The 23,816-nt window shown below is 39.9% G+C and overlaps 1 protein-coding gene across 8 annotated transcripts in view; it reads right to left on the bottom strand.

The window, feature by feature from the left end:
- Nucleotides 1-23,816, bottom strand: part of gphnb (gephyrin b) — a 114,858-nt gene that overhangs the window by 11,512 nt on the left and 79,530 nt on the right. For 3 of the 8 annotated variants that reach the window (XM_072687285.1, XM_072687294.1, XM_072687304.1), the window contains 5 exons: nt 20,603-20,677; nt 12,671-12,733; nt 7,722-7,764; nt 6,228-6,365; nt 3,115-3,207 (listed from right to left, as the gene is read on the bottom strand). In XM_072687285.1, coding sequence (XP_072543386.1) covers nt 3,115-3,207; nt 6,228-6,365; nt 7,722-7,764; nt 12,671-12,733; nt 20,603-20,677 — 412 coding nt within the window. The remainder of the gene's footprint in view (nt 1-3,114; nt 3,208-6,227; nt 6,366-7,721; nt 7,765-12,670; nt 12,734-20,602; nt 20,678-23,816) is intronic. The other 5 variants (XM_072687314.1, XM_072687324.1, XM_072687340.1 and 2 more) reach the window with 3 other exon arrangements.

Below are 23,816 nucleotides of genomic sequence, written 5' to 3'. Positions count from 1 at the left end.
CGACAGCTTTCAGATTTGTTAAATGGCTGACTGGGCGGCCGAGACACGACAGTTTAAGTCAACGTTTCTTGGCGGTTGGAGTGACCCGCTGGAAAAGGTTAGAAAACCCACTGTTAATCTTGCATATCGTAGAATATATTCTGTAGATCAGTCGCTGACTAAAACACTCTGCTGGGCTGTAACCATACGCTAACAGTAACTATGGTAACCTGCAAACCTTTCTGCAGTGTGACATCTTTCAGCGTCAACTTTGAACATTTACAGACATGCATGCTAAAGTTTCTGTGACATTTCTGTGACATCAGCAAGCCAGTGAGAAAGAGGCAGATAAAGAGATAGACAGAGAGAGATAGAGGGAGAGAAACAGGAAGAGAGAGAGAGAGAGAGAGAGAGAGAGAGAGAGAGAGGTGTAAGGGGGTGTTTCTGAATCAGTGTAATATCAGTGTGAATGTGTCTGAAGCTGAGTCTGTGAGTCAGTGTTGAAGCTGCAGAGGGAGACAGAATAAGTCCGCTGGGTGTTCGGGGTTAACGCTGAGCTTTCCACACAGAGCGAACAAAGAGAGAGCCAAGCTTCACCTCCACCTGTCTGAGTCAGGAGGTTTATTAAATCAAATCATATTAGATTTATTAGTATAGCGATTCCTACAACTCTTGTTGTCGCAAAGCAGCCTTACAAGAATCCAGTAACAAAAAAGCGACAGTGGCAAGACAAAACACCCTCAGAACTGGAGGAAGAAACCTTGGGAGGAACCAAAACTCATCCTTCTCTGATCAGAACTATTTATACATTATTGATAAAATGTCCCCGTGCCACCAAGACTGTTCTACTGCTCAGATGTGCTGATATAGGCATAATATAATATAACTAATGTAATCATGGTAGAGATTGTAAGAGTAATGAAAGTAATGATGATGGTTTATAGTATTAATAGTATATAATAGTAGTAGCAAGTAGTTCAAGTCCATGTAAACTTCAACATAGTCAGTAGCTGGAGAGCAGGCAACTAGTCTGAGGCAAATAGCAGTAGCTGGAGGGTGGGCAATCTAGTCGGAGGCAGATAGCAGTAGCTGGAGGGTGGGCAACTAGTCTGAGGCAGATAGCAGTAGCTGGAGGGTGGGCAACTAGTCTGAGGCAGATAGCAGTAGCTGGAGGGTGGGCAACTAGTCTGAAGCAGATAGCTGTAGCTGTACAGCAGGCGATTAGTATGAGGCAGATAGCAGTAGCTGTACAGCAGGCGATTAGTATGAGGCAGATAGCAGTAGCTGGAGGGTGGGCAACTAGTCTGAGGCAGATAGCAGTAGCTGGAGGGTGGGCAACTAGTCTGAGGCAGATAGCTGTAGCTGTACAGCAGGCGATTAGTATGAGGCAGATAGCAGTAGCTGTACAGCAGGCGATTAGTATGAGGCAGATAGCAGTAGCTGGAGGGTGGGCAACTAGTCTGAGGCGGATAGCAGTAGCTGTACAGCAGGCGATTAGTATGAGGCAAATAGCAGTAGCTGGAGGGTGGGCAACTAGTCTGAGGCGGATAGCAGTAGCTGGAGAGCAGGCAACTAGTATGAGGCAAATAGCAGTAGCTGAAGGGCGGGCAACTAGTCGGAGGCAGATAGCAGTAGCTGGAGGGTGGGCTACTAGTCTGAGGCAGATAGCAGTAGCTGGAGGGTGGGCAACTAGTCTGAGGCAGATAGCAGTAGCTGGAGAGTAGGTGACTATTCTGAGGCAGATAGCAGTAGCTGGAGAGCAGGCAACTAGTATGAGGCAAATAGCAGTAGCTGGAGGGTGGGCAATCTAGTCGGAGGCAGATAGCAGTAGCTGGAGGGTGGGCAACTAGTCTGAGGCAGATAGCAGTAGCTGGAGGGTGGGCAACTAGTCTGAGGCAGATAGCAGTAGCTGGAGGGTGGGCAACTAGTCTGAGGCAGATAGCTGTAGCTGTACAGCAGGCGATTAGTATGAGGCAGATAGCAGTAGCTGTACAGCAGGCGATTAGTATGAGGCAGATAGCAGTAGCTGGAGGGTGGGCAACTAGTCTGAGGCAGATAGCAGTAGCTGGAGGGTGGGCAACTAGTCTGAGGCAGATAGCAGTAGCTGTACAGCAGGCGATTAGTATGAGGCAGATAGCAGTAGCTGGAGGGTGGGCAACTAGTCTGAGGCGGATAGCAGTAGCTGGAGAGCAGGCAACTAGTATGAGGCAAATAGCAGTAGCTGAAGGGCGGGCAACTAGTCGGAGGCAGATAGCAGTAGCTGGAGGGTGGGCTACTAGTCTGAGGCAGATAGCAGTAGCTGGAGGGTGGGCAACTAGTCTGAGGCAGATAGCAGTAGCTGGAGAGTAGGTGACTATTCTGAGGCAGATAGCAGTAGCTGGAGAGCAGGCAACTAGTATGAGGCAAATAGCAGTAGCTGAAGGGCGGGCAACTAGTCGGAGGCAGATAGCAGTAGCTGGAGGGTGGGCAACTAGTCTGAGGCAGATAGCAGTAGCTGGAGAGTAGGTGACTATTCTGAGGCAGATAGCAGTAGCTGGAGAGTAGGTGACTATTCTGAGACAGATAGCAGTAGCTGGAGGGTGGGCAACTAGTAGGAGGCAGATAGCAGTAGCTGGAGGGTGGGCAACTAGTAGGAGGCAGATAGCAGTAGCTGGAGGGTGGGCAACTAGTCGGAGGCAGATAGCAGTAGCTGGAGGGTGGGCAAAATATTTAGACTATCCATGTTAGATTGATACTAAATAAAAAAAGCTCAAGGCTCCAAAATATATATATATTTTTTACAGTTTTGTAGTTTTAGCTTTGTTACAGTAATACTGGATTTGAGGAGTCGACTCTTTGTTGTGAGTCGATTCTCAGTTGTGAGTGCACTCTGAAAGAAGTCCCCTGTAGTCTTTTCTTTTCCTGTGTTTCTCTTGAACGTAAAAATTAGTCATTTTACAAGACTTTGAAAAAGATTTCAGGACAAAGTTTATTGTCCAATATTTTACAACAACCTAATTTTGTTCAGCCCATTAGAATGAACACTGATACAGCTTGAGTAGAGATGAACCTGCATTTCTGTCAGGATTTGAAAGAAAAGTCAGCAACTCCGAGCAAGCATACAGCTTACACACCCAAGTATGGTACCCCACATACCTCTTACAGCGTAGCCGTCTTTAACAGAGGCGGGAAAGGGGGGCAGGTTGTCTTTGGCATAAACGTCCTGAGCCAAAACTCGACCCATTCCATCTGAGATAGAGAAAGAAACACAAAGAGACTGATTTAGACAGAGAGTGAGAGAAAGCGAGGAATCATTTACACAATGTGTAAGTGATAAACAAAGAGCAGGAGTGAGAAAGAGAGAAAGCAAATAAGACAGAGTGTGAGGCAGACAGCAAGAGAGACAGCGAGAGAGTGAGAGTGAGTGAGAGAGAGTGACAGAGAGTGAGAGAGAGATGAGATTGAAAGATAAAGTAATAGGGATGGGAGGGAGATTGATCGAGATAAGAGACAGAAGCTCTGGGACTGTAGTTATTAAGATGTGTGTGTGTGTGTGTGTGTGTGTGTGTGTGTGTGTGTGTGTGTGTGTTTAGCTTGAGAGTGGCTAAATATATCGCTAGCTGTCTCTTTTCACTCTGTATGTGTGTGTGTGTAGGTGTTCACAGAGCAGACAGAGAGCAGAACACAATCATCAGCACAGAAACACCACTGAACCATGGTGTATGTAAGTGAATAGCTACTGCACATAAAACCACTGACAGGCTAAAAACCATGAAATGTCCGGCTCAACAAAGCCAATGAGTGAAGAAGGAAGAGGACGTTTGAAATAAAATCCTGACTCTATTCATATTCAAACTCCTACAGCTTGTAAAAAGGCCAAGCTTACAGTTTTCCCCCTCTTAGTCCAAATGTAGTCGATCAGCCAAGACATGTTTGCTTCATTTGTACTGGAGCTATGAGGCTAATGTAGCTAGCAAGTACTGGAAGCTTATTACAGAAATAAAAATAAAGAATAATATATACAGTGGGGAAAAAAAGTATTTAGTCAGTCACCAATTGTGCAAGTTCTCCCCCTTCTTATCTGCATCTCGATGGCAGATAAGAAGAGACTGGACAAACTCATAAAGAGGGCCGGCTCTGTCCTGGGGTGCTTCCTAGACCCAGTGCAGGTGGTGGGAGACAGGAGGATGACAACCAAGCTGGCATCCATGCTGGAGAACAGCTCCCACCCCATGCATGAGACTCTGGCAGCACTGGGCAGCTCCTTTAGCGACAGGCTGCTTCACCCCAAGTGTGTGAAGGAGCGGTATCGCAGGTCCTTCCTTCCTGCTGCCGTCAGACTGCACAACCAGCACTGCTCCCAGCGGACCACATACGCACACACTTAACTACACACACATGTTCATGTTCAGGGAATACTATGTGCAATACCCCCCCCCCCCATGTGCAATTGAGTCTTTTGCTGTAAATAATATTGTTTATTGCTTTTTTAATTCTTATTTATATTGTGTATATAGTGTAAATTATTTATCTAAATTTTTGTAACTGAGTGTCTTGCTATCCCTTTCTGCTGTCACACTGTGAATTTCCCCACTGCGGGACTAATAAAGGACTATCTTATCTTATCTTATCTTATCTTAAAAAGATAAGATAGGCCTGTAATTGACATCATAGGTAGACCTCAACTATGAGAGACAAAATGAGAAACTGATGTCTGATTTTTAAAGAATTTATTTGCAAATAATGGTGGAAAATAAGTATTTGGTCAATAACAAAAGTTCATCTCAATACTTTGTCATATATCCTTTGTTGGCAATGACAGAGGTCTTCACAAGGTTGGCACACACCGTTGCTGATATGTTGGCCCATTCCTCCATGCAGATCTCCTCTAGAGCAGTGATGTTTTAGGGCTGTCGACTGGCAACACGGACTTCCAACTCCCTCCAAAGGTTTTCTATGGGGTTGAGATCTGGAGACTGGCTAGGCCACTCCAGGACCTTGAAATGCTTCTTACGAAGCCACTCCATTTTTGCCCTGGCAGTGTACTTGGGATCATTGTCATGCTGAAAGACCCAGCCACGTTTCATCTTCAACGCCCTTGCTGATGGAAGGAGGTTTGCACTCAAAATCTCACAATACATGGCCACATTCATTCTTTATTGTACACGGACCAGTCGTCCTAGTCCCTTTGCAGAGAAACAGCCCCAAAGCATGATGTTGCCACCCCCATGCTTCACAGTTGGTATGGTGTTCTTTGGATGCAACTCAGCATTCATTCTCCTCCAAAGTAGGTACCAAACAGTTCTACTTTGGTTTCATCTGACCATAAGACATTCTCCCAATACTCTTCCGGAACATCCAAATGCTCTCTAGCAAACTTCAGATGCGCCCGGATATGTACTGGCTTGAGCAGGGGAACACGTCTGGCACTGCAAGATCTGAGTCCCTGGCGGCGTAGTGTGTTACTGACGGTAGCCTTTGTAACGTTGGTCCCAGCTTTCTGCATGTCATTCACTAGGTCCCCCCGTGTGGTTCTGGGATTTTTGCTCACTGTTCTTGTGATCATTTTGACCCCACGGGCTGAGATCCTGCGTGGAGCCCCTGATCGAGGGAGATTAGCAGTCTTGTAGGTCTTGTAGGTCTCCTATTTTCTGATTATTGCTCCCATAGTAGATTTCTTCACACCAAGCTGCTTGCCTATTGCAGATTCAGTCTTCCCAGCCTGGTGCAGGTCTACAATTTTGTTTCTGGTGTCCTTCGACAGCTCTTTGGTCTTCACCAGAGTGGAGTTTGGAGTGTGACTGTTTGAGGTTGTGGGCAGGTGTCTTTTATACTGTTAACGAGTTCAAACAGGTGCCATTAATACAGGTAATGAGTGGAGGGCAGAGGAGCCTCTTAAAGAAGAAGTTACAGGTCTGTGACAGCCAGAAATCTTGCTTGTTTGTAGGTGACCAAATACTTATTTTCCACCATTATTTACAAATAAATTCTTTAAAAATCAGACAATGTGATTTTCTGATTTTTTTTCTCATTTTGTCTCTCATAGTTGAGGTCTACCTATGATGTCAATTACAGGCCTCTCTCATCTTTTTAAGTGGGAGAACTTGCACAATTGGTGACTGACTAAATACTTTTTTTCCCCACTGTACATTTTTCAAAACCCAGTTTGCCGTTTACCGTTTTCCACACAGTTAAAAGCACAGGCCTAGAAAGCAGAACACCATACACTGTCAGCAACCTCCTACATATGTGTGCGTGTTTAAGCGTACCTCTGTAGTTGATGATCTCTGTGCCCAGCACGGGGGTCATTTCCAGCACAGTGATGAAGGCTTTATCCATGGAGGTCAGGGGGAAGGGGGACATACGGTGCCTCCGGGCAACCTTAGTGATGTCCACTGCACTGTGACCTACACACACACACACACACACACACACACAAGATAGAAGTTGGTGTACATCACAATACACTTTTTTCAATGTTTTCTTTTATTGCTTGTGATCAGTCACTGCCATGCTTTGGGTTCTACAGGTTTGTCAGGATATTAAACTCTCTCTCTCTCTCTCTCTCTCTCTCTCTCACACACACACACACACATTAACCTGTGTAAGTGTGTGTGTGAGTGTGTGCTGAACTCTTTATTATTATTATTATCTAATGCTGTTCAAGCCTGTTTCATATAAAGTCAAATAAAGCCACTGTATTTATATGAACGGCTTTTCCTGTTCCAACTATTGAGAAATACTTGTGTAATTACAAAACTGACATTGACAGGAGCGTATTAAATAAGCTGTGCCACTGTAATGCATATATGACATGTCATCAGTAGTTACATTGTTAGTGAATGCATTGTTAATGTTTAACTACATAGTTATTTTATTACAGATACTGAAGCCAAAGTGAGGCTGTGATCTCATTACAGTTTCACAGAAATGGTCAGTAATTTTTAATGGTTTGCTTGGATAATAATGCATTCCTAACACTTTTTATCTACTAATCATCCCAACACTAGTAATTATATAATTAAACAGTATATAATCACTGTCATAATAACTACAACTATAACTATAATAATATTATAATAACTATAATAATCATTTAATTTTTCATGCTTTCATTTTTTTTAATATCACAGTCAACCGACAAACAGAAATGCCCCCAAATGACCTGGATTAAACCTGTTTTACTTTGACTTCCACTGAAAGCTAAAAATGTCTTTTTGCTTCTTCGTTAAAGTTGCCATTTTGGCGGTAGATGGTTTTGTCGTTGATATCTTTCTAGTGAAGTCTTAGAATTTACCAAACTTAGGCCTTAATCAGCTGACTTAATTAGAACTGGTGTCAATTCCAGTGTAATAAAGAACCCACAACCCATGTGCTAACACTAAACAACCATAGGTTCTTCTGAAGAACAGGTTCTGAGGTTCTGAAAGTGAAGCTACTTGGTGCTTCAATGTGGGAAAGGCTATAAAAATATATCAAAGCACTGCCAGCTCACAATTTCCACAGTCTGAATGCCATTGAGAAATGGCAGTAAAGATGATCAAATTGTGGGATGTGGTAATAAGGTTTTTTTTTTAATTGTGCATTAATCTGGGTTGAAAACATTTTGATTTTGCTTGCTGCAGATGGGGCGTTGACTTCATTTCACTTCTCAAGTCAACAAACGTATGGGAATAAATATGGGAAGGGATGCCCAAACATTTACATACAACTGTATATAACATAAATGCACACAGACACACACACACACACAGGTGACTTACTCGCCCGTAAGATATTTTCTTTGCTGCTGCATCGTGACTGCACCTGAAGAGGAGGAGAGATAGCGAGAGGGAGGCAAGGGACAAGAAAAAGAAAGAATGGAAGGGATAAAGAAACAGAGAAGCAGGAGATAAAAGCGGTTAGTCTGAAACCGGCGGCTCTCCGGTGACCATGCTCAGTGAAGAACGATGGAAAATGTCATGTCACACCATGAAGCCGAAAATACATCATCCGGGTTTGTGACTTGGAAACAAACATGGAGCCTAGATTTCTCGCACGATGGAGCGATGAGCAAAAAGGAACATTTAAATCCCACGGCCAAAGCAGTTCTCTATCTGATTCACTAGCAGCTAATTCTCCCTCGTTAGCTGTTTCTCGGAGCGAAGCTGACATGTTTCATCTGCCAACACGCTGAATTCTGCCCTCTCCCTGAGCGAATCTCAGCTGTAGTATGACATCAAATCAATACACTCTGACTGAACTCTCTGAAATAGAGCTGGAGTGCTGCGGTGGACCTGCCCATGAACTCTGGAGCTCATTCAAGAATACAGGAGAACAACAGACTGTGTAGTAGATGTGACTGAGAGGTAGAGAGCAGCCTTGAGTCTAGTACTTATAATGACTAGGACTAGGCATTATAGGATGCTTGTGCTTGTGTGGACAGTGATACGGGTGTTGCTTCAGCTCTAATCTGTTAGATATGTTAGACAGTGACTAAGAGGTTAAAGCACAGAATATCAGTTTTCACTGAAGGGGATTTACATGTACTGCATATACTGGCTTCAGGCTAACCAAGCAGAGGGAAACCCTCAGGGCCTTCTGGGCCTAATGATTTCAGGGAACTGTATCGTTCTTGTTTTTTTATAAGCTCTGCAAGTGATATTCTTATTCCATGGTAATGTTATGAATGGGGAAAAGGGAAAAGGCTTGAAAATGCTCACTCAGGATTTGTTTTCCAATTCTATCTATGCAGATTTAGTCAAGTATTAACTACCATTTTCTTTGGAGTTCAGAAGCTTTAAACTTTCATTTTTCTTGAATTGACAACATATGTTTGTGTATTTTTTTTAATTAGCTTACTGCTAATGGACCATTAGAATCCATATTTGTCATTCCTTTTTTAAGTTTTGACATTTGAAGCCCAGAATTGAAGCCCTAGCTCAATTCCTGAACATAGTCTAGGTTTGGCATTGCAAATAAGGGGCATTCAAATGCATAGATGGATTGTGAATTAGCTAAATTACCAATTTTAGATTATTAAACATTAGAATTGATTCAAATAATATCCAATAAAGTATGCACTAATTCTTTGGTCAAAAAAAGTACAGTATTCCATACGTAAAAATGCTTTTATAAGTAAAAAAAAAACGAACATTTATATTGAAACATCTACACTCTCAGAAACCATTTAATACCCAAATAATATCACTATGCTAATGCTAATTTCCTCTAGTGGATTTCCTCTTCCAACCCACCAACTTTTTACTTAAGCAAACTGATTTTAATACTGATCATCCTAGTTTTAGCCTCAAACAGCTTTATTCTAATGACATATAATGTACTTTGCATGTAGCAGTTGTACAGTAATCCCTCACCCAAAGCATAACTCTGAATTTTACTGGATTAGTTTTACTTTAGCCATCTGCCGATCACTGGTTGCTTTTTGCTTTTTTACTTGGTATATAGAACATTTTAATACATCCAGGGGTGTTGAGAAAATATAGCTAGGTTTTTTATTGTGATTTGATGAAGAATTCTTCAAAAGAGAACCTAGATTCATCTGCGAATCTTAGAAAAGGGTAAAAATGTACTAAAATGTATTGGTCTTTATAGAACCCTTATAAAAGAGAAGGCCTTTTTTATAGCACCAAAAAGGTTCTCCTGATATTGCCTACCCAGATGCTAGACCTTTTGTTTTTTTTTGTCTATTCTCTCAAATCTAATCATGGGGATATTTGAGACTTTAGTTATGGATCTTTTCTATGCTTCAACCCTCATTATAAATATGCTAGAGTAGAGAGACAAAACAATGAAACCTGTGTCACTGTCCAATTACTTATGGACTCCACTGTAGCTTTGTGGAATGGTTGCTAATATGTGTGTATGTTGCAAGTATGCCATTTTGTTTGTGTGCTTCGTGCATCTGTTGTGAGTCTGTACACTGTTGGTGTACAGAGTGTTTGGGTGGTGGGTAATTTTCTGTATCTCTGTATGTCATCCACCCAGTTCAGCAAAGCTCCACCTCTTGCACTGCCACTGATTTGACTAAATGTATTACATTTTACTGTGGGACTGCCTGTAAAGAGTTTGGGGACACTGACCTGCTCAAAATACAAATGATCATGTTTTCTTGGTCAGTTTGTAATAACTGAAAACACTGAACAGTGTTGGGTCAAAAGTGTTTTAATCTGGGCTTTTGACCATAGTTTATACAGTCAAATAATTTTTATGTGAAACCTCTTCATTTTGGAATGTTACTAAATATGAGCTTGTACCATTTTACTGTAGGGAACAATTCATAAAGCTAAACACTCATTAACATTAAACATAACACTGCTTTTGTCAACTTTGAGGTCTACTCTTTTCACCCCTGTAATGTTATGTGTAGGTTGATGTCAGTTGTCATGAACAGCTTATGAAGGTATCAGGAAGCAGTGTTAATGAATGCTTTGTAGGAATAAGGAAGTGTATGTTTTTCAAAAAGGTGATACAATTATCAGTCATTCAATTTAAATAACCAAATTTGTCAAATATTAATTCATATCAAATGAAGCTAACACATATGTGCTTTATGATGTCTAAACCAGTGCAGCAATTTTCCTGACTTCCTAAAAAGTAAAAGTAAGAAAAGTCAAAAGAAGGCAAGATGTCCCCAAACGCTCCACTGGCAGTTTAACTGTCTCTCTTTCTTTCTCTCTCTCTGTACTGACTCAGGGCTAGATTAAGAAAAAGGTTTATGTGTGCGCATGCGGGTCAATCTGTCTATGAGCCCTAAACCATTTCTGATGACAAAACACAGCACACTGACCCTGCCAGACAGCCGGGAAAAAGAGAGGTGGATGAGACAGAGAATAAGAGAAGGAAGGAAAAAAGAGCGATATGGTTGTTGGAAAAAAAACCCAATACTCTCCGTAAAGACCACACACACACACACACACACACACACACATACACACACATACTGTGTCTACAGCTGGTGAAGGACAACTTAAAAGTAGAAGGAGCAAAAAAGACAGAGAGAGGAGAAAGAGCAATACTGCAGTAGCAATTACGAAAGACAGCCATCAATACCCAGCAAATCACAAAGCTAATGGAGGCAAAGCAAGTGAGAGAAAGAAAGAAAGGAAGGATAGACTAATAAACAGAGAAGGAGAATGAAGAACAAAACTGAAGAAAAGAGAAGATGGCTCTGAACTCTGCAAGTGAATATAAAAAAATAAATATATATATAATTTAAATGACATGTTTCATTTATGTATCAAAATCTCAAAGTGTTTTATGCAGCAAGATTAGCAAAACAATGAAAAACTACAATATCCAAAATGGTCTAAAACAAAATACAGTTTAATGACAAAATACACAATGGATAGAACACAGAATGCTGGAAACACTTTACCAAAAAGCCTAATAAATGTTATATTCTTGTATTAAAATCTTTACGTTGCCTACATTCCATTTAACCCCTTAAAACATGAGCAAAGCTAATTACAGAATAAAGTGTAGTATTATTACAGGTACAACTACAGGTACAAACTGTTGGGGCTATTCTTTGGTAATAGCAGTTTCTAACACTTTCAGGTTTTTCATATCCTCTGTGTTCAAAGTTTGTTATCTTCTTTATGTTAAGGCCCAAAATTATATTCACTGTGCTACAGCATGATGTGTGTTACGTTATGTGTCTATTCTCTATATTAAAGCCTATAGTTTTCTATCCTTAAGCACAAATTTGCTAAAATTTCCAAATTAAAGCCCAAAGTTTATATTCTCTACATTAAACCCAATGTTTATTTTCTCCATAATAAAGCCCAAAGTGTGTTATATTCTCTACATTAAACTCGTACATACATTAAATTGTATGTTCTTTATATTTAAGGACAAAGTTTGTTAGATTATCTATATTAAAACCCACAGTTTATGTCCTTTATATTAAAGCCCAAAGTTATTTATATTCTCTACATTAAAGCCCAAAGTTTGTTATATTCTCTACATTTAAGCCTGAATTTGTTTTCAATATGTAAGCCCAGCATTAGCTATATTCTCTACATTAAAGCCCAAAGTTTACGTTCTTCATATTAAGCCCAAAGTTTATGTTCTTTATATTAAAGCCCAAAGTTTGCTGTTTTCTCTATATAAAAGCCTAAAGTTACTTCTATCCGCTGTATAAAAGCCCAAAGTTTGTTATATTCTTTATATTAAAGCCCTAAGGTTGTTCTATTCTTTATATTAAAGCCCATGGGTACATTCTATACTATATTAAAAATACCACAATTGGTTATATTCCCTACATAAAAGCCCAAAGTTTTCCACACTAAAGCCCAAAAGGTGTGATTCTCTACATTAAAGCCCAACATTTGTTCAGTTATCACAGCGAGGAAGATTATACAAAGACATTAATATTGTTTCAAGTGGAATAGTAATGAAATGTAACATACCTAAAAGTGTATAGAACAGAAATATTTCACAAAATGTGTCTTTGTGGGGCTGAATGAGAAAAGCAACACAACTGTTCAACCAAGGATTGTGACATCTAAAAAAATTACAGAAAGGGAGAAAATGAAGGAACGGAAGAAAGCAAGCGAAGAGCACGGCCTCCACACGCAGAGAGAGAGAGAGAGAGGTACACAAGAAAAAGAGAGAGAGAGAACGCGAGAGAGAGAGGGAGAAAGAGATAGCGAGACAGAGCAAGAGTCTTGCATGTGGAGTGGGCTCGTGAGGGCTTGGGGATAGTTACTCGTGAGCTGAAGGTCCTATGGCTCCTTCGATCATCTTTAAGCACCTCCAACCTACACTGGAGCTACAGTGGAGACAAAGTCATCAAGCGTCAGTCCATCAGTCCCAAGCAAACGAAGATGAAAACAAAACGCATGGCAACAGATGGAAAGTAAAGCGTGAGGCAACTCAGAAGATGGCTTGGAGAAGAGATGGGAGAGAGAAAGAGAGAAAGAGAAAGTAGGAAGGAAAGGTTTAGGTGGGACTTTACTTTCAGGTGTAGTGCTTTCAACACACTAAGGGCAGTGTGAGCTGTATCACAGCTACAGCAGCTGAATGGACATCCTAGCCTGGTCAAAAACTTTGATATGATTTTCTTTTCTTTTTTTTGTAATATTGTGTAAGATGCTTGTACATTGTTTAACTTGTTGCAAAAGCACCTTAAAGTAAAGCTTTCTAGAACGTTTTGTAGGTACAAACACAATTTAAATGGGGAATATAGAGAGAAAAAGAGGGAATTAGAGATAGAGATAGAGAGAGAAAGAGAGAACATGTTAAATAATGAGAGAGAAGTAAGATTTCTTTTTCTTTTTTTCTGTTAATTTTCTTTTATTTATTTCCATACTCACTATTCAAATTAAAATTATTGATAACTCAAATGAACATATGCTGTACAGCTTTTCCTGTCATGCCATTAAAGCAGATTTAATTTGATTTAAAAAATAAGAGAGAGAGAAAGAGGGGAAAGAGTGATATACATAAAGAAAGCCGACAAACAGAGTTTAGAGACAGAGAGAGAGAGAGAAACAGAGTGAGGACAGAAGGTGAGATTAACAGAGAGAATGGGAGAGAGAGATCGACTTTTAAAGGGTAAGGCTCAATAAGTATTCGGACACCTGCTTATTCATTGCTTCTTCTCAAATACAAGGTAATAAAAAAGAGCGGATCCTGCTTTTGTTGGAGTAACTGTCACTTCTGCTCTATTGCTTTCTTCTAGAGTTCGGAGAACTGTTGTGAGAATTTGATTGCATTCAGCAGCATCTCAGTCTCAGTGAGGTCAGGATGTTGGATGATCACCACATCACCTTCTCCCCAACTCATTCCTACAGTATTAGATGGAGCACCATCATTCCAGAGAACACAGCTCAATGCTAGGACCTATGGGTACCATGCCTAATGCCAGGCCAGTAGGTTTGTGTTTATCTGATCCATTCTATTGCTAATATTTCTCTATAGGTATTAGTCAAGCTGTGTGTATGTGTATATGTATCTGTGTCAACAATGGTGCAACTTAAAGTAGCTGAATGCATTCATTAGAAGGGGTGTCCACAAACATTTGGACATAGAGAGACATTGTGTGACAATGAAACAATGATGCAGAGAGAGAGAGTGAAAATAAGAGAAAGAGATAAAATGAGAATGGAAAGAATGAGATAGAGGGGAGAGAGAAAGAGTGTAAGAGAGAGAATGAGATAAAATAAATATTGACATTATTGAGAAAGAATGAACAGGAAGAGAGAAAGTGAGAGAGAACAAGAGATAGAGAGCGTTAGCATTAGCAGGCAGATGAAGTACACATACTTCCCAACAGTGGTTTCCTAGAGCAAGGCAACTTGCCAGAGAGATGCTAACCTGGACATTTCTTAAAACAAAGCTGCCTTTCTGATAATGGATCACTTTACCTGCTCCTGTAATATTCGAACAAGGAGAACAACAACAACACAGAGTGATGGTAGAACGTCCTTATCACTCACTGCAAAACATCAGGGGCTCAGCTGACAACTGTAAAAGCACTGAGTCTCTAAAGGGACTTGAAGTACTAAAGCAATCTGGTGATAACCAGGTCCCTTTAAGGGCTCAGTGTGAGAGGTCAGGTGTGACATGGTACATTAGAGGTCAATGAGCAGCACTGATAGACTGTGGCATATCTGTGTACATAGATCATCCTTACACATCAGTATTAACCAAGGAAGTGCTTTAATCAGGTGACGTAGAGTCAAAGGAGGATAAACCGAGGATGAAGATGAAGAGAAGAATGGAGGAAGCAGAGCAAAGCTGCTGGCCACAAACACACACACACAGGCACACACAATCTTTCATACACTGTATGTAGCCACACATGCATACAGTCATTCATATGTACATACTCTCATATGCATTTTGAGTAACATTGTGATACAATATAATACAGTTTCTGATCTTTTAATTGAGTAAGATTGTAATACAGTACTCATACTTTCACTATAGTACAGTTTCTGCTCTTTTAATTCAGTTAGATTGTGATACAGTACCCATACTTTCACTATAGTAGAGTTTCTGCTCTTTTAATTGAGTTGGATTGTATTACAGTACCCATACTTCCACTATAGTACAGTTTCTGCTCTTTTAATTGAATTAGATTGTGATACAGTACTCATACGTTTATTATAGTACAGTATCTGTTCGTTTAATTGAGTTAGATTGTGATACAGTATCCATACTTTCACTATAGTACAGTTTCTGCTCTTTTAATTGAGTTAGATTGTGATACAGTACCCATACTTTCACTATTCACTACTATACAATAGTAGTAGTGTAGTGTGCTTGTTTAGACCAACTAATCTAGACTAAAACAAAGTCTTGGTCTTGACTCAGACTCAGTATGTTCTGGTCTTGGTCTCTGTCTCTCTCACAGCTCTACTGGTGTTGACCACAATCCCAGAAATCAGCAAACTTGTTTCATTAAAGATGCCTGTTTTTTAATGAATGTTTGGTTGGTTCCAACAGTGGAAATGTGATTATAGGCACCACTGCGCTTCTACATATCCTCCAGGAGAAGAACAGGAGGGATCAAAGGGTCAATAATGAGGAGGAGAGTTTGCTGAGCTCAGCTGAAACACCAGAATCCATCCAGCCTATTACACTCACAGCAGTGGGGGTGTATCCACCAACCTGCATGAACATCCACACAAGAGCGTGGTAAAAATGGGAATGTAAGCATGTGCATGCACACACTTACATGCAAACACACCTGCAAGTAGGGCTGTATGAGAGGGGAAAATGGTAGTTCTGCTATTGTATTGTTATACTGTGATTTGCTTTTCATTGTAAAAATAAATGCATTGGTGAATTAGTAATATTATACTGATATTAAAACAAATGACTTTGCTTGGATTACATTCACCAAATCACACAGCTGAAGCTGTGTTTGGTCATGATACTTATAGCACACAGTAATAACACTGTGATTGGTTGGAGAGCTCATTTGTTGTGATTGTGATTGATTAGGCTGATGGTAAGTGTATTGAATATGTGCCTAATGTGCCAAAATGGCACCTAAAAGAACAATAAACATGCAACACACATGTACAGAACAAAAATACAGGTATATTTGGCCTATTCAGCTGCAGTCTGAATACCCCCCAACCGCCCCACCTGGACTCCCACTGCTTAGTGGTAGACAAAACAATTATTTTAATGTCATAAAATAACATGAATCATAATTAGCTGTTTCTCACTTTTGCTGCTTTTGTGACTCAAGGTGTTATTAAACTTGGCTACAGGTAGCGGGACTTTTTGTGTGGTACAGAGCAAGCCATGCACTGTAAGCTGATGAGATTCTGCTCTGATATAAAAAACATATACGCTCTTATAACCTTTCATTGTTCATCAGAACCATGAAAATGTTCCAAATTGTCAACTAAATGTTTCATGAATGTTAAAACAGTGTACTGCTTAGACTGCCGAACGCTGTAGATTTTTTTACATGGTACTAAAAATGTATAAATATCTATATAGAAAAACAATGTCCCATGTGTATTGTACACTCTTTGAGAACCTTCAGATATCAGTGATTTTGAGTGTGGCTTGATTGGGCTGGTTTATGCATTTCTAGAACTGCTGATGTCCTTAGATTTACTCAGGATGGTGTAATAAAGAAAAACATCCAGTGAGAATGAAAATGCCTCAGTGATGAGAGAGTTCTGGGTCAAGCTGACAGAAACGCTGCAGCAACTCAGATAACCTCCTTGTACAACAGAAAAGCATCTTAGAATGCACAACACATCCAACTTTAAGGCAGATGGGCTACAACAGCAGAAGATCATGTCAGGTTCCACTTCTGTTAGCCAAGAACAGAAAGCTGAGGCTGCAGTGAACACAGGTTCACCAAAACTGAACAGCTGAAGACTAGTCTGGCCTGATGAACATTAATTCATGCTGGGGTACGCAAGTGGTAAGGTATAGATTTGGCACCAACAGCTTAAATCCAGGGACCTAACCTGCCTTGTGTCAACCGTCCAGGCTGGTGGAGGTTGAGGTGCTGTGGTAATGGGGTGGGGAGTGTTTTCTTGGCCTTGGGCTAAGTATGAGGGCTCATTACCATCATCAATCAATCACTGTTAGAATGCCACAGACTATTTGAGTATGGTTGCTGACCATGTGCATCTCGAACTGTTTTCATGAGCAGTCTGCATGACAGTTTGCATGACTTCCTAGTCACCAAATCTGAATCCAATAAAGACTTTTGGGATGTGGCAGAACAGGAGATTTACACCATGAAAAAGCTCTTGAAAATCAGCAGGAATTGTGTGTCGCAATCATGTCAGCATGGACCAGAATCTCAAAGGAATGTTTCCAACATCTTATAAAATTCATGCCACAAACAATTGAGGTTGTCTTGAGAGTCAAACCCTACACCCTATTCATATAGTGTTGCTAATAACGTGCTGTGTAAATGTAACCGAAGCATATATGTAATTATGCTATACAGACTAAACCTTCTCAGTGATGTGGGAACCTATAAGAAGTGTGGCAGTGAGAAGGCCCATTGGAACCATGTCTACCAGCCAGATGCTGCTCACCTGGGGCTGATCAGGGAAACAAGCCCCAAATAGTGCATAAAATGTCTTACACTGAAGAAGAGCAAGCATGACGGTGAGCATGATGACTGAGAGCTAAAACAGAGACTGCTACTTTACTTTAGAGAATGGAGACCAGTTGGGCCTGTAGTTACATTGTTTTAGGTTCTTCAGATTCTGGTGGAGGGTTTTGGTTAAATAAAGGTTGTTTGCGTGTCACTTGAACCCTGCGTCTGTGTCGTCTCTGAGTCTAGCTGCCTACCGGGTCCGGATGGTCACGTCCATTTCCAGAGAGATCTGCCACAGTAGTAATTAAATGTATGAGTAATTATAAATCCATTTGTATAATATGGATGTAATGATTATGTAACTTTATAAGCCTAAACCTAAATCTAATCATTGCTTTCAGATTTAAATAATGAAACATGGAGGTTTTTTTTAAGTATTACCAAGTCATTTAACTCCACACACACACACACACACACACACACAAGCCAAACACATTCCAAATCACATCCTATTCGTATGTCTCTCTCTCTCTCTCTCTCTTTCTCTCTCTCTCTCTCTCTCTCTCTCTCTCTCTCTCTCTCTCTCTTTCTCTCTCTTACTTACATACACACATGCATGTATAAAACCAAAGGAAATGAATGGGATTAATGGGTGAGAGACTAGCACCGAGCAAAGAGGACAGGATTTACTCCTCAGACAGTGTTCTAACAGCATGCTGCCAACAGGGGGCGGCCTGAGAGGACAGAGATCGAACCTTTCTGCGTGCAAACGAGCTGGAATGGACTGTATACTGGATGCCACTTTGCTGTGTGATGCTAAACTACCTCAGCTATAACATGCTACACTGCACAGCATGGAGGTGTGGTTTACATTTGGCTCTGTGCCACATTGAGTTGTGATCCACTGAGTTCCCTGAGCTGCATCACTGGTGCTATGTCACATTCATATGCACTGCCTGTCCAACGTTTGGGGCTGCCAAGCTTTCCAAAATGCTTTAGTAAGTGAGAATATGTTCATTTGATAGGCTAAACTATCATATGATTATTTGTCACACTAGCTAAAACATAGTTAAATACTATAAATTAAAAACATATAAACAAACAAAAACTGCCTTATCAACTATTCCTGCCTATTTGAAAATATCATTCATATTTTGAATATTTATTGTATTTTAATGAATGCATACATGTGTTCTAACATCTCTGTGACACATAGTTTCATCAAAATAGATATTGTCTATCTTTAATACATGAAGTCCTTACAAATTATTAATAAAAACATGTCCATTTATTAAAACCATTTTTTGAAAAGCTAGATGTCCCCAAACATTTGCGCTATTACTGTTGAGCTGCTTCATGCTGTGCTTATTTGTGCTATACACACCAACATGTGCAGTATAAATACAGAACTGCTATAGGTCCTATAATAAGGCCTGTGCGGCCAGTCTGTGGCTATCTGTATTAGTTCCACTACACTTAAGTTTTGCTGACCGCTCTGTAGTTAGCTAGCTTGTATGTTAGTTGCACTGTGCTTAATTGGGCCTGATAGCTCACTGCTGGTTGGTTAATTGCATTCGTTTCTTAATGGTTACCTGTGTTAGTTCCTCTAGATGCAGTAATGTTCATTACTCTGTGCTTAGCTATCTAGTGTGTTCGTCACCCTGTATTTAGCTAGGTTAGCAGAGCTGTGACTAATCTCACCACATTCTTTTGCAGTGTCTACATTAAAATCTAAAGAATTTTAGAGTAGAAGGATTGAATTACATGCCCCATTTTGAAACAACACTGTCAAAATATGCCGCAGTTTTAAGCCCGATTTCCATGTGCATATTTAAATTAATGGGGCTGATCACCAGTATCGCTTACTTACAGCCTCTGCTTGTGGTCCTAGTCCAGACATTCCATGGACCTAAACTCAAAGGGGTCCTGTTTTGTGTGCAAGTAATAACAGGTGAAAATGTGCTTGGGTGTACAAACGGTTGGGAAACTAGAATTATAGATATGATAGATGATTTCCACATTTATACAACTCCGCTCTATTGTATGATCTTACATTTCTGAATACAGCTTCACACAGTCTTGGAAAAAAATCTGTGGAAACAGGACCACCAGTGAAAGTGGCGAGTTTGACTATAGAAGGTGAGATTAGGTGCAGCTTTGCTAGTTTTTGAGTGGTTAATGGTTAACTGATTGAATGACTGTGTTGGGTTATCTGTGCTCAGCTCTATTCATATTATCTGTGCTAATTGCAGAGGGGTTAACTGTGCTAGTAAATGTACTTATCTGTGTAAATTGCTGAATAATTAGCTAATGAAGTAGTATAAAATGGTTACCTGTGCCAGTGTTCTGTGGTTTGCAGTTGTTATGTTTGTGTGTAGCTAAGTTAATTAATCATTGGCTAACTGTGTAAATTAACTGTGTTGATGTCTATTGTTCCTTTGTTTTGTTTGTTATTTTCTCTCTGTGTTTAGCTGTGCTGGTTGTTGAGCGGTATACTGTGTTAGCTGCCTTAAAGCTAGTTGGATTGATTACTTTGATTACTAATGTTGGCTTATGTGTGTTGGCTGTGTTAAATATGTTAGCTGATCTGTAATTAAATGTGTTAACCATGTTAACAGCTGTAAGTATAACAAAGCATAAACCCGTTGTTAGTAGCTACATAGTTAACTGTGTTAGTCTCTCTGAATTTAACTGTGTTACTCCTCAACAGGCAGTTTTGCAGTCTGCTCTGTAGTTAACTGTGTTAATTGTTAGGCGGTTGTATATTATTGCCCTCAGGCTGAGTGGGTAGTGTCTGAGTGTCTTTAAGCACATGTACCCTGTGAGTTTCTCTGTAAATTGTTGCATTAAATTCCGAATGGCTGCCTATGTAAATTGCAATGTGGTGAGCTGTAATACTTGCTTTGAAGTCAACTATGTTAGTAGCTGAGTGGTGAACTGTGTTAGTTGCTCTGTGCTGAGCTGTGTTAATAGTTAAAATGTGGTTAGCTGCGTTGAATGCTCAGTGGTCATCTGTGTTACTCGCCCTGTGTTTAGCGGCGCTAGTGTGTGCTTTGCTGTGAGTGCCGTTGTACATGCTAGTTGAGGGAGGAAAGGTTAACTCTTTACCTGGTCCAAGGTAGAGTACCTTGACTTGAGCGTGATGACCTCATCCAGATGTGCCCTGAACTCTCTCCGTGAGGCCTGGGGGAAGCCACAGGATAGTCACTCACTCCACACACATACACACACACACACACACACTTCTACACAGTTCTACACACGCACAACAGCAAATGCAACGAGCAGGAACGTACAATCTCAGACATGCTGAACTACAGTAGTTACACAGATACTGCAACACATCCAAATACTCACAAACACACACATATACAGACACACAAGACGCTCCGAAACACTCATACTGACAAACAAAATGTCTCATCGATGAGACACACAAGAACAGCTACAGCTGTGCCCTCAAACACAAATGACTGAAAATTAAAAAAAGAAAAAACCCAACAACATGATTAATCTGACGTTATGTGGAATGACAGGGTTCCAGTTTTAGCCTTATTAATATTCTGAATAATGATCAGTGGATCCATCTACAACTTAATGGCATGTAGTGGTTTTAAAGGTGCTTCCATTTTCCCCTTGTGCAATTACTGCAAATATGCAATACAGGATTTTGTGCACTATAATACACAATTTTACGAGCAATGCAATAGAAGAACCATTTTGGTAACCTAAAGAACTTTTGTGAAGAATTTTTGAAAGAAATGCAGTTTAAGAAATGTAATTTAAATGAATGGTAATGAAATTGATACCTGAGCAAACACTAACTAAAACTTCCTCTCAGTGGTTCCTCCTAATGTTCTTAGGCAGTTTTCCTTTTGAGTCTTGATTTTTGGACCAGATTTCTCACTTGTTCCTTCCCAAATGGTCCCTCTGCAGTTCTTCCTCACGCTGTTAGACAGTTACTCATTTTGGTTCCTCTTAGTGGTTCGTTCTCATGCTCTCTAGGTGGTTCTTCCTCATGGTTTCTGGAGTTTCTGGAGTTCTGGAGTTTCTCCTTTTCAGTTCTTGGACCAGAGTTTCTCTCTTGTTCCTTCCAATGGTCCCTCGTACCATCTCTTCCTCATACACTTCAAGAGCTTCTCCTTTTGAGTCTTCATTCCTCTTAATGTTTCTCCCTAAAGGTATTTGGGTGTTACATCTGGTTCCTCTTAGTGGTCTTTGGGGGGTTTTCCTTTTAAGTCTTGGTTCTTGGACCAGCTTTTTATAAAGCTGCTTAGTGGCAATGTCCATTGTAAAAAAACTGAAGTGAATGATGTTACAAGTGTTCTTCACGCTAATTTACATAAAAACATCCACTGAAAGGGTATTTTGGTAGGTTCCTTTGGAAACAGTGGTTCAAAAGTGGTTCTTCTATGACATTACATAAAAACCCTTTATGGTACATTTATTTTTAAGAGTGTATAATGCAACCACCTACTATATTCATCTTCCAGACTTGTTGCCTGTTCTTACATTCAACAGTAGGTTAGGAAGGGATAATCTATGAGTATGAGCAAAGCTCCTGCTGATTCCTCACAGTGTGTACTCAGCATCATACTTCTTCAAGACGTTTTCTCTGCATTGTTGGGTACAGGAAATGTTCCATGTGATTTACGACTACAGTGTGAGGAAGAACTGAAACTGCCCCCATTCCATAAGCAACCATGATATTTCCTCATTAGAGTCAAAGACTGCTTTTTATTGTCATGGCAAATTTCCAAGATTAAATGAAAAATTCTTTAAAACCCCTGAAACCAAACATGTTTAGATCTTTAGAATATTACAGCGTAACTCTGGGTAAACTATTCAGACTGCAATGTGCTAAAAACAGTGCGCACCAATGTTTTAACATAAGGACACCCTAAAAGAAGTGCACACATTCATTGTGAAAACATTTGAATCAAACTAAAAAGGTATGTATGATGTCCTTGGCAGTCTCAAGCTGAGTGTAGTTAGTTATAGTTTATACATTAAAATATGGAGGAATTTTTAAATATCAACGGCATTCCTTTTTTAAAATCAGGTTATTTATTACTAAATTAAACACTTTCAACTACAATTCAATAGAATTATGAATTCTAATGAACGAATAGCATTCCTTATTTATTCCCACTAAACATAATCATATGTTCATAGTTTAGCTACTGTTTTGTCATTTAAAGCATGTTTAAAAGTGTGTTTTGTGATGGTAAAAGTGTAGTATAATATTGAACTGAAGTATGGGACAAAGAAACATTTGACAAAGCTGATACTAATAAAACCAGAACAGAATAAATGTGGTGTTGAAACAGATGTTACGATGGTTAAAATCTAAATTCAAGATACACAAACTCGAAAAAAAACATACAAGCAGGGGGGCAATCACAAGACCTACAGGTCTAGAAAAAATAGGTCAAATCAAGAAATTTAAACAGACTCTGCAGTCTGTCTCAGTGTTTCCCAGCCCCACCTGCACTGCATAGGTTTCATAAGAGTTGACAATTAGCTTGTAGGGGTGTAAAATGCAACTGTATCAGTACTGTAATGAATTTAAATGATAATATTCAATAAACAAATAATAATTTACATTTTTCATTTAATTACTGTAAAAAATATTTATTCAGTTATGTGTGTATTTGATTATCAAATTGAGACTTAAATAAAAAAAAATCTAAATATATAATTGGAACTAAATATTAAAAATGCCTAAACCTGTACTCATCTAATGATAATAAAGAGATTTAAGGTTTTTTAATTTAAGGTTACAATTTCAGTGTAAGGTAGCTTATTGTTTTGGACAGCGTGAGCCAAAAAGCTTATAATGTTGGAGAATAGACAAATGTTCTATATCCTTTAGTAAATAATTTATTAAAATTCTATAACTAAGCAGTAAGGTATAACAGTATGCTATGTTTGCCATCCTAATAAGTTATTGTTGCATATGCATTGTTGTTGAGTATTTTTGAAAGGCTTCCTATGTGGCTCGGCAAATCAGATTTTAGAGATTTATTCCAGAGATTTGCACCCCTAATAGCTAATGATCTGATATTAGAAATGACAGAACTGTGCAGTACCGGGCTAGTTTTAAGTAAGGAGCTGAAACACTGCAAGTCATCATTAACAGTTCATTCTCTGTGTAGTGCAGTTTGTGGGTGCATGCAGCACAAGACAGAGGTGTTTCATAGGTGCTTTAGGAGCAGTTACGAGGGTATTGGGGGGGGGGGGGGCATTTCAGGGTTGGTTGGCTGCAGGCAGGTTGCAACAGGACGTAGGGGAGCCAGAGGCATGCAGCGGTCCAACACTC

This window comes from Salminus brasiliensis, chromosome 1, assembly GCF_030463535.1.
Source record: "Salminus brasiliensis chromosome 1, fSalBra1.hap2, whole genome shotgun sequence".
NCBI lineage: Eukaryota > Metazoa > Chordata > Actinopteri > Characiformes > Bryconidae > Salminus > Salminus brasiliensis.
Note: the sequence above shows the minus strand (reverse complement) of the source record. Positions and strands in the feature narration are given on the sequence as shown.